The sequence below is a fragment of the Myotis brandtii genome, unplaced genomic scaffold (assembly GCF_000412655.1).
Source record: "Myotis brandtii unplaced genomic scaffold, ASM41265v1 scaffold1384, whole genome shotgun sequence".
NCBI lineage: Eukaryota > Metazoa > Chordata > Mammalia > Chiroptera > Vespertilionidae > Myotis > Myotis brandtii.
This window is the reverse complement of record NW_005354938.1, coordinates 1,002,123-1,012,429: the sequence shown is the minus strand read 5'-3', so window position 1 is coordinate 1,012,429 and position 10,307 is coordinate 1,002,123. Positions and strand designations below refer to the sequence as shown.

General features: G+C 54.2%; 1 protein-coding gene across 1 annotated transcript; it reads right to left on the bottom strand.

Moving 5' to 3' along the window:
• Positions 1-257: 257 nt before the first annotated feature.
• Positions 258-9,392, bottom strand: AKR1B1 (aldo-keto reductase family 1, member B1 (aldose reductase)). The gene is made up of 10 exons (XM_014535161.1): positions 9,320-9,392; positions 8,498-8,766; positions 7,741-7,857; positions 6,692-6,769; positions 6,297-6,419; positions 5,687-5,793; positions 5,286-5,367; positions 4,615-4,698; positions 2,697-2,779; positions 258-666 (listed from the first exon to the last, which is right to left on the bottom strand). The coding sequence occupies exons 1-10, from the start codon at positions 9,390-9,392 to the stop codon at positions 624-626; spliced, it is 1,059 nt and encodes a 352-aa protein (XP_014390647.1). The 3' UTR covers positions 258-623.
• Between the last annotated feature and the right edge of the window lie 915 nt (positions 9,393-10,307).

Genomic DNA, 10,307 nt, shown 5'->3' with positions numbered 1-10,307 from the left:
TCTCCAGGGCGAGGTCCAGACATCACTGGCCTTTTCAGCTCCCCAGCTGACTCCAATGTGCAGCCGGAGGAAACCCATCACCCTAAGGCTAACTGGGTAAAATATACGGCTCAGGGTTCCCCACCAAAAGGAAAGGTGCCAAGCCCTCATTGGTGCTGCAGAGCTGAATGGCCTGCTTTGTGGGGATCAATGGTATGAAGGTCGAGCGGGACAGAGGCGATGAATCATTTCAACAAACCAAGCCAAAACGAACAGCATCAAACTCACAAAAGTTCTTTTTATTTGAGCAAGAAGAAGTCTGGCTGAAAGGGCTACAGTTCCAAGCAACCAAAATCCCATTGTTAGTGGCACTAATTTTCACTTTGTAGATTCAACTTAGTCAGGAAAGGGTATGGAGGTTGCATCTTCCCCGGACACGAAGGGCAAAGAAAATGGGAAGAGACTCCAATCTACTGAGACTGCTCGTTGGCCCCAATGCCAGGCTGGCCACACCCTGGCTGGGCAACTACAGGTGACAGCCCTGTGGTGAGGGACATGGCCACACTATACTACGTACACGAAAAAGGAAGAACAAGGCAGGAAACGGCGGCAGGTGGCCTGGGGAAGAGCAGGCACCCACAGCTTCAAAACTCTTCATGGAAGGGATAATTCTGGTGGGAGGCACAGCTGTCAAGAGAAAGAGGAACACATTAGGTTTTTAAGAGATTTCAGCCAAAATAAATTACAAAAAGTCAGAAATGCTGAGTGTCTCATTACAAGTAGAAATAAAGGCCTGTGAGGAGCAAGTCGGCTCTGAGCTGCAGGCCACGGGTCTGCACTGGGGGCAGCCGCCCACCCTTAGACCCCTCTGCCACGGACTCTCATGACTGACGGACGCCACCCTCCCAGTGCCCAGCACCAGGCCTGGGGTGTTCAGGGCAGCAAGACGCAATTCCTGCTTCTTCATAATTCCATCCAATGGGCAGGACAAGAGAGCGTCTTGTCTCAGACATTAAGAGGGTGATGACAACATAAGAGATGTGCTCCGAGTACAGGGAGACAGAAATGCTCCGTCCCTCAGGAGCCCAGTGAGCAGCTGAGGATTCAATAAAAGGAACTGGGAGGGAGGCAGGGCATCAACCTGGGAATGGAGAGCTGCGGGCGTGTTTGCCAGTCCAGTCCCATCCGGCAAGGCCAAAGGCTTGTGTTGGGAACGTAACAGCAATAAACGTTGGGAAGGCTGGCCGGGCAGAGCATGAAAGGCCCAGGGTGAACCCGCGAGGGGCATATAACTCTTACTTAAATACTCAGAACCATTCAAAAGTTCCCCGTGATCTGCTTTTTATTGTATCCCATCAAACCTGAGGTATAAACACCGCCATTAGCAGTGGAGTCGAAGAACGACAATAATCACCAGAGTTAATATGTAGTGTTAGAAAGAGCTCCCGGGGTGCCCTGGGCATGTTGGGGACAGCCTCTCCCAACCCACTCAGACCCCAAACACCCCCACGAACCATCAGGAGCCCAAGGACTAATCTGATAGTGGAGTCTAGAACAGCACCAGAGAGTGGAGGAAGTCTAAGTGTAAAGAAACAGATAGAAAACCACTGTGGCCTATCGGCCCCGAGAGCTTCCCTACGGTGGCAGCGGTGGATGGGAACAGAATGGATAGCAGGGACGTTCTGAAAGCAGACATGTGTAAACTGGCGAAAGATTCACTTCTCTCCCTTACCCACTAGATCCAAAGATCGTTTCAATGTCTAAAGATTAAAGAGCATTCACACACACAGGGACATCAAAAAGGGCCCTGGTTGGGGGCTGCCAGTGGTAACCTCTGTGGCCTGTTCTGAGTCTGAGGCCAGGGTGAGACCTCAAGCGTGTTCACACCTGGACAGGAGTGTTATCAACCAAGATGCACACCAGGGGACATCTGCCCAGGGCGGCGAAAGCCACCAGGGGGCAGACCTGCACTGGACAGCTAGCCACCCACCTGGCTCAGGGAATGTTCACATTTTGTGTCGGAGAGTAACTAACTAGTAAGGAGACAGAGAGGAACCGGCAGAGAGGTCAGACAGTGAGAATAGCGAGAGGAAGCGCTTAGACTCCCATGGAAAATGGGACGGTTCTTCTTGAAAGAAAATAAGTTCTAACTTTAGTTATTGTACAGGCAGGAGAAGGAAATGAACAGCCTCCCCAGTCACCTCCTCAGAGGAATCAGGGAATACAAGGACCAGCGGATGTGTGGCTGGAGGCCCGCAGGCGACTGCCAGGCAGAGGGTCCAGTGACCATCTCAGAGCCAAGTGGCCCATCCGTGCCGGAGCTGGGATGATCTCGGGCCCCAGCACCACGGTCTTCCTCTACACCCCTTTATTAGCGTCATGATCAGATAGGGCCACAGGCAAATTCTTCCACAAAGGTGGGGCAGGAGCCCCCTGGGCCCCTCTGGTTTCCACCGACAGTAAGAGTTGGAAATGAAATGCCAGAACGTGCGGTGACTGCGGGTCAGGCAACAGTGCACCTGGGCCGGGACGAGAAGACACTAGAGCAGAGGCCCAGCATCTTCCCGTGGCTGACACAGGGCTAACGTTTCCAGCTGCACATGCAGAACGCAAGGAAATGCACCAAATGAGGCCATGACGGTGACAGGACGTGGACGCTACGGCTGCCGGGAGCTACGCTTCCGTTCTGCAGTCTGGTCTGCCCGGGACCCACTCACCTCACCAAGGCACAGACCCTCCAGTTCCTGTTGTAGCTCAGTAAGGTGGCCATATCCTCGCTGCTCAGCTCAAAGTCAAAGACCTAGAAGAGAAAACATCCAGTAAGCTCTGCGAGTAAAGCTCAACCCAAGACCGCAGCAGCGCTGCGCAGGCCGCTGATGAGACGCTGCCCTGGGCAGTGAGGGGAGATGGAGGCTGAACTCGGAGAAAGCTGTCGGCATATTCAGAGAAGGCACGCGGTTCGGCTGGAAGTTCATGAAACATCGAAAACAGCCCTTCCCTTCCAGGGCCTCCACTTAGTTCATTTCAAGACCCTCCCTAGCATTTCTGCTGTGCTCGGCACCGGAGGAATTCACCGCACCCGGTACGAGAGGCACTTCACACAGTGCTGGGGAGGCCAGAGGAATCAGGGAACCAGGCTGTGGCCAGAGGGTCTGAGGCAGGCCTGCGAGGCCAAATCAGGTGCGACAGAGAGCGAGAGGTGCATCAGAAGAACCGTCTGCACGAAGACCACGGTCCGCAGGGGAGACGTGGCCAGCACGGAGGCCAGCAGGCAGGCCCTAAGCAGCACCGGTGAGACTGGGAGGGCCAGGCACATGCCAGGAGGCCTTCAGCGTTGGATGATCACAGAACGTGCGAGAAGTCTGCTGCAGACTCTGTGATCACAACTGTGCAAAATGTGCAAGGACTACACAGCAAACAAAATGTCAGCACTATGAGATTTGTCAGTTCAAAATATTTCTTTTCTAACACCTTGAAAATATACAACACGAAACAAAGCATCCATTTCTACATGGTATGTGTTTCCCACAGTGGTCACTCACTGTTTTGCCACTCTATCTCGAACAGTCAGAACATCTGAAGTGAGAAGAAACGCTCCCCTAGGACACAACAAGCACCCTCCCCTCCACAGGCCTCGCCCCCGTCTCCCAGGGGACCTAGGGCACAGGTCCCGCCACAGCCTGTGGCCAGTGAACAGGCAGAGTCAGCTGCTCGCAGTGGAAACAGCTGCTGGAAACCAAAGCTCAGATGAGGCCGCGTGGCCCTAGCGGAGCTGCTCTGCTCAGCGAGCGCAGAGGCTCAGGGCACCAGGCCCCGCCGGAGCAGCGCTTCACCCCCAGACCCAGCACCAGTGTGAGAGGCAGGGAGGGGTGACGCCAGGCTGATTCGCTCTGGGGGTGCTCCCAGGGCCCACAGAGTCCACCTCCTGATGCCCTGGTGCCAGCCATGCTGCTTAGTCCACTGTGAGATGGGGTCTTGGCATAGAATGGATAGGACTGGCAGAGTGTGGGCAAGACTGGCAAAGGGGGGCAGGATTGAGAGAGGGGTGGACAGGACTGGCAGAGGGGGGCAGGACTGGGAAGGGGGGCAGGACTGGGAGAGGGGGGATAGGACTGGCAGAGTGGGGGCAGGACTGGCAGAGGGGGGGCAGGACTGGCCTGTAGGCTCCTTGCAGACCAGGGACTCACCCTCGGCACAGCAGCGTTTCCTGAGCGTTTACTCGCGTATCAAGCATTGTGTGTGAAGCCTCTAACATATCTTATTTAATCTTTATGACAGTTCTTGAAATAGGTATTACTTTGCAGATGGGGAAACTGAGGCAACTAATGAAGCCCTGATGCAACCCCAGTGTCACTCACAAACATGTCTCAGGGCAACACTGAGTCACTGAGGAGCTTCAGCACAGGAGTGTGCAAGTGCAGAGGACAAACTGAGGCACGGGGCCCACCCCAGAGCGGTGCCTCCACCCAGGAGGAGCCCCTGTCCCAGGTGTGTTCACTGCAGCTACAGAGGCCGGTTCCCACCGAGACTGCCAGAGGGTGGGGTCCCATCCACACTCCAGGGACAGGCCGAGACCCCATGAAGAGCCCTCCCCCTCTCCAGTGAGGAAAACCAGGGCAACCAGCCGGGCCTTACCTGAAAGTTCTCGGTGATGCGTTCAGGGGTCACAGACTTGGGGATCACGACCAAATTCCTCTGCATGGGGAACCGGATCAGCACCTGTGAACAGATGTGCCGAGTGTGTGCGTATGTTCACCAAGAACTCTGTCATCATCTCACTTAATCTTATGCATCCACACCTGGAAGGGGACATCCCAGAACTTCGAGTGATAAAACCAAGGCACAGAGACGCTGGGGTCACACCCAGCAGCAAGGAGGGTGCCCTCAAGATCCGACCCAAGCCCTGCTCTCAGCCACCACGCCTCGCGCTTCCGTGTCTCCCAGGCATCCCACCTACAGGAGACTGACAGCTCACGGATCAGGAGCTGCTGCTCCCACTGGGAGGAGACAATGTTTCCCGTGCAGCTGATAACAAGCTGCTCTAGGAGTACAGATGCGCCTTCACCTACAGTAGCAGCTGCTGGCCCCGTGGCAGCCTGGGAAGGTAGCGGGCAGGCACCGTTATTCCCAGACCACACGGCGTCTTCTCACTCCCAGTTGGTCTCTGTCTACTACACACTCCAGAACCCCAAGCGACACTCCCAGGAGGGCCTGACTGGGCCTGGCCACCTCTCCTCCGGCCCACGGGGGCCACCAGATATGCAGAAGTTCTGGGAACAGTCACGAGCGCCTGGACACGGCCGTACCTGGGCTGTGGTCTTATTGTACTTGTCAGCTATGGCTTTGATCCTGGGGTCATCCAGCAGGGAAGGGTCCTCGGGCTTGGCCCTGGAGACAGAAAGGTGACCCGTGTGAGCAACTGTTGGCGCCGCCACTCAAGGCAGCTGGCACCCCAACCCTGACTCCCGTCAGCCTCAGAGGGCGGCCTGCCAGTGCCCTCCCGATTCAAAGCTTAGTTACAAACTCCCAACCCTCTGGAAAGAGAGCAGGCCTCTTGCTACCTGAAAGGCCAACCAGGAAACCCAGCAAAGGCTCCTGGGAAGGTTTGCACATCAGCTCGAGCCGTTTCCTTGGTGCTGAATGCTTCTCTTTAGCCATTTCTAATGTTCACCAACGGACAGGAAAACATGGTCCCATGGGGACTCACCAGGGCCTGTCAGGAGAGCCGAGGGGGCTGTAGGCTGTCACCACAATGCCTTTGGACTGGCAATACTGGATCAGCTTCTCCTGAGTGAGGTACGGGTGGCACTCGATCTGCAAGTGCAAGCAGGAGGCAGATGCAGGCCTGGGCACCGGTGATGGCACACTCAGGAAGGTACCCATGCCAAGTCCTACCTCATCCAATAGGAAATTGTGTAACCAACGTCCTATCTCCCAGATAAGCCGCAACCACATCTACGCTTCCCAGCGAGTGTCCTCGACATTAGCAGCACTAACCTTGTTCCTGGCGCACCGTGGCCGTAGCCCTAGGGTTTCTCTGGCTTTGGCCACTTATCAGCTGTGACAGGTCTGAGGACCTCAGTGTCTGCAGGCTGCTCATCTGTGAGACCCGGAGCCATCACAAGCCAGGCTCAACCCTTCTCTCCTACAAGTTTCACCCCCGATGTGCCACTGCCATTCTGAATCGTCAGTGAGGACTGTGCCAGTGCCCAGGAGCTTGCCTCCTGACCGCTCCCTGGTACATGAACAGCAGTGACTGCCAGAATCAGAGGGCACCGAGCCTCTATGCCCCCACCAGCTCCCTGCTGGATGCTGACCTGGTTAACCACCGGCTTATGCTTTAAGCCAGGTTTGTTTAAGAGCTTCTCGATCTGGAGATGGTTGAAGTTGGAGATCCCAATAGATTTCACCAGCCCCTCGTCCACCAGCTCTTCCATGGCCTGAAGACAAAAGAAGGTCTGCTTGCTCCTGACATGTGCTCCGAAGGCCAGGGTCAGAGGCATCTTTTACACCAGCCCTGCCCTTACTACTCAGTGCCAGTGTCAGACCTTGGAGAAGCCAAGAGACAGCAAGACAGGAGCCAGGCTGGCTTCAATGAGGCAGGAAGAGCAAAAACAGAGGCAGAAGAAGTGGCATAACTCACACCCGTCCACTCACAAGGACAGCAGGAAGCCAGCACTGAAGAAGGAAGCCAAAGCAGGGACAGCCTTACCTCCCATGTGTCCACAAAATCGGCGTCAGAGGGAATCACGTTGCCTTTTGCATCCAACGGGAAAAATTCGTTCCCGGGCTGTCACGACAATCAAACGCAGACAATCAGTAACAGCCCTTCACTGATGTGCAGTGACATCTTTGAAAGCAAAATTCTAAAAATATTCCACACTACGAGAGCTGGCTAAGTGTTTAGAAGATAGTCAAGGGCAAATCTGTCCGTGTGAAAAAGAAATAGGCAGACAACTCCTGTTTATCAAATGGGCCGGAGCTCACAGTTAGATGGAAATGGATAATTCTCGGTCAGAGAAAGGAACCCTGCCATGGACTAGAGTGTGTGGATGGAGGGAGGACTCAGACCAGAACTCGCAGGGTCCACGTGCTGGCTGGATCACCAGACTAAAGCGTCGCATTGCCAAGCCTCGCTGGCTTATCATGAAACACAAACAATGAAAGTCAGGTCTGGATACCCCACAGTGCAATAAAATAGATCTATAGGGTAAACGCCACACTTTCCATCTGGCTGACAGAGCAGAAAACTGAGCCTGTAGCTGGAATGAAGGCAAAGGGTATAATAACGCTAGACTCCTTCTGTACAGAGTTAGAGTGCCAATAAATATTCACCAAGCGTCCACAGGATGTGGCATGTGTGTGGAATGTAGGAATATGCACATACACAGGAGCAGGGTATGAATGTATACGCGCACGCATGCCTCTGGGCAGGGCGGGGATAGCGGGTGACACCTGGGCTGTGCAGGAATGTCCCGAGTCATGTTGGTTGTTACAAGGTTGTAAACCGCACAATCACCCACCAACCCAGGGCAGGACTCCTCAAACTCTATAATATGCAGCGGAGTCACTGGGGTTTGGATGCAGAAGCCTTGGGTGGGGCTCGAGACTGATTTCTAACAAGCTCCCAGGTGATGTCGCTGCTGCTGGCTTGAGGCCTGCCCCTGGAGCAGTAACCACACACATAGCGTGCGTCCCACTCCACCTGCTAATAAAGGAGGCCCCCACCTGCCACAGGCTACACCTGAGCCGTGCCCTTACCTTGAAACTGATGGGCCAGTGGATAAGGTAGAGGTCCAGGTAGTCCAGCTTCAGGTCGCTGAGCGTCTTCTTGCAGGCTCCTTTCACCAGGTTCTTCTCATGGTACGTGGACCACAGCTGAAGCCAGCGAGAGAACACAGCCTATCACTCCACACAGGAAGCTGTTTCCTGGCTGGAGCCAGATGGCTTGAAGCCAGATGATTCTCTTTCCTCTCACCATAACCCATCCATGTCACGTGATGCTACACATGGTGGCAGAGGAGACTCCACTTCACAGTGTGGGTGCTAACTTTCCAAAGGAAGGCAGGATAATCAGGTCAGGATACCTCCCAGAAGGACCAAACTCAAGGCATAAAACAGAATGGACAGCTCGGCACCAGCCCTGGGCCCGACACATGAGTTCTCAGGGCTAGGTTCCTACAAAGCCGGTCTCACCCCCGGGTGGTGGCCAGCAGTGGAGATCTAGTTTGTAGATGGGAACCAAGTCCCGTCCTTAAAGATAAGTCCCTGGAAAGAAAGCACCAACCCACGGCCTCAGCCTCATCGGCAAGGGGCTCTAACCAACGGGTCCAGTGGAATGACCATCCAAGACAGGCATGCACGGGCGAGCTCTGGAGCCCTCTATGGCCTTGAGTCTAACGTTCTCCCTGGAAGAACTGTGTACCCAGTGATAACTGTAGCTGCATTAAGAGGCTCCGATGCCACCAACGGATGACATGAACGAGAACCCTATCCCCCAGGCTCCCAAGAGCAGCACCTTGCTGACGATGAAGAGGTCCTCACGCTTCACCACCTGCTCCTTGATCTTCTCCTGAAGGGCCATCCCCACCTCGTTCTCGTTCTGGTACACGTGGGCACAGTCGATGTGGCGGTACCCAACGTCAATGGCCACCTTCACAGCCTCCGCCACTCTGCCCGGAGAGGACTGAAAGGAAAGGAAATGGAAAGCACGGAGTGAAAATCCAAAATGAAACAGAAGACACAGTTTGCACACAACCCAGGGAGGAGGACAGTGTGAGCCGACCGCTCCTCACGGAAGCGCCTGTTCCTGGAAGGCCGGCACTGGAAGGCCGGGCCAGTTTCGGAAGCAGACTCCGAACCATTTGCTCTCAGACGGAGCCTGAAATGCCACATGGCTTCATTTTAGGATAATTTAACAGCAGCATCGATCATCTTAAAAAGATGTGCAAAGACATTCACTCCTGTTTCTTCACATCAGTTGATTTACAAACCACTGTATAAAAAGCCCCCCACCGTCTGGATCTATGGGTTTCCCAAGACAATAAAGGATACCATTTCCTTTGATATTTTTAAAAAATTGTTGTAAATGTTTACCCAATTCCCATTTGGTTTCAGAGTTCAGTAAATTCCTGTGCTTTCTCTTTTTAATGCCTGGATTCAGATATTGGCAATCTCTTGTTTGGAAACAGTTCTGGGAGACTGTCATAGAGTCAAGAACATTACTGATACAGATTCAAAGGCCTGGGCATCAATTCTCATGCTGTCCGAATCTCAGAAGATCACCATATGGTTTGTGGTCACAGCTGCAAAGAAGCTGAATGGCTGGCTGTGCCCAAACCATCCGAGTGACCAGGACAGGTGTGGGGAGCCTGGCTGTTGAGGAGGAGGAAGAGAGGTGCCCGCATAGCCATTAAGCTTCACCCAGATCAACTGCATAGACACTTACTCCATCTCCTGCTCAGACCAAAGAGGTGAAAAATAAGTGGGTGCAACAGACTGTTGAAAGAATCGAGGGCATTCCTCTGGAGAGCGCCCTCTGGAGAGCAGGGTAGACAATGCAAAGGAAACTCCATGGCAGCCATCCCAGCTGCAGACATCTGCTGCTTATCAGCTGTTGTGAACAGGCGAGGGGGGAATGGAGCCATGGGAATAGAGCGTGACCTGAGCCTGTTAGCACCCTGAGCTTGCTTTCCACCACGGAGGAGCAGGGAGGCGGGTGGCGATGCTAGCCTCCGGTGTGAGATCAAGGAACACCTTCAGATGACCTGGCAACCTCCTCTTTCCCTGGAGGGCATAAGAAGCTGCATCTGCAGCCTTGCCCAACATCCATGGCTCAAGGAACAGAGCAGAGCAGAGCAGAAGACTGTAACTACCACAGCCTCTCTGTGGCATCCTGGGCACAGCTGATGCTGATGTGAGAAGTGACAGCAGAGCACACGCCTTCCCAAGAGCAAGGACAAGTGAGGGACCCAGGTGGGAGAAACTGCCCAGCATGCATTTAACTTTCTTCAGGCTTCATGGAACCCTGATTTTCTCTGCAGAGCCCTGTAATGTGCCAGCCCAGCACTGTGTAGCCCCAACCTTGGGAGAGGGGTGGGCACATTTCTCAAGCCTGGCCTAGTCACATATTGTTACCTGCCAGTGACTGGTACAGGGACAGAGACACGACCACCCAAGCCAGGCCCGTGAGAGCCAATCTTTGCCCTTAAGTTGGCACTAACAGGACAACATTTCGTCCTGCGGGGGTCACTGTGCTGGGATCTGAGCCAGGAGCTGCTGGAGGACGGAGGGATTGATGGACAGATGAGGGTTACATTTATATGCTT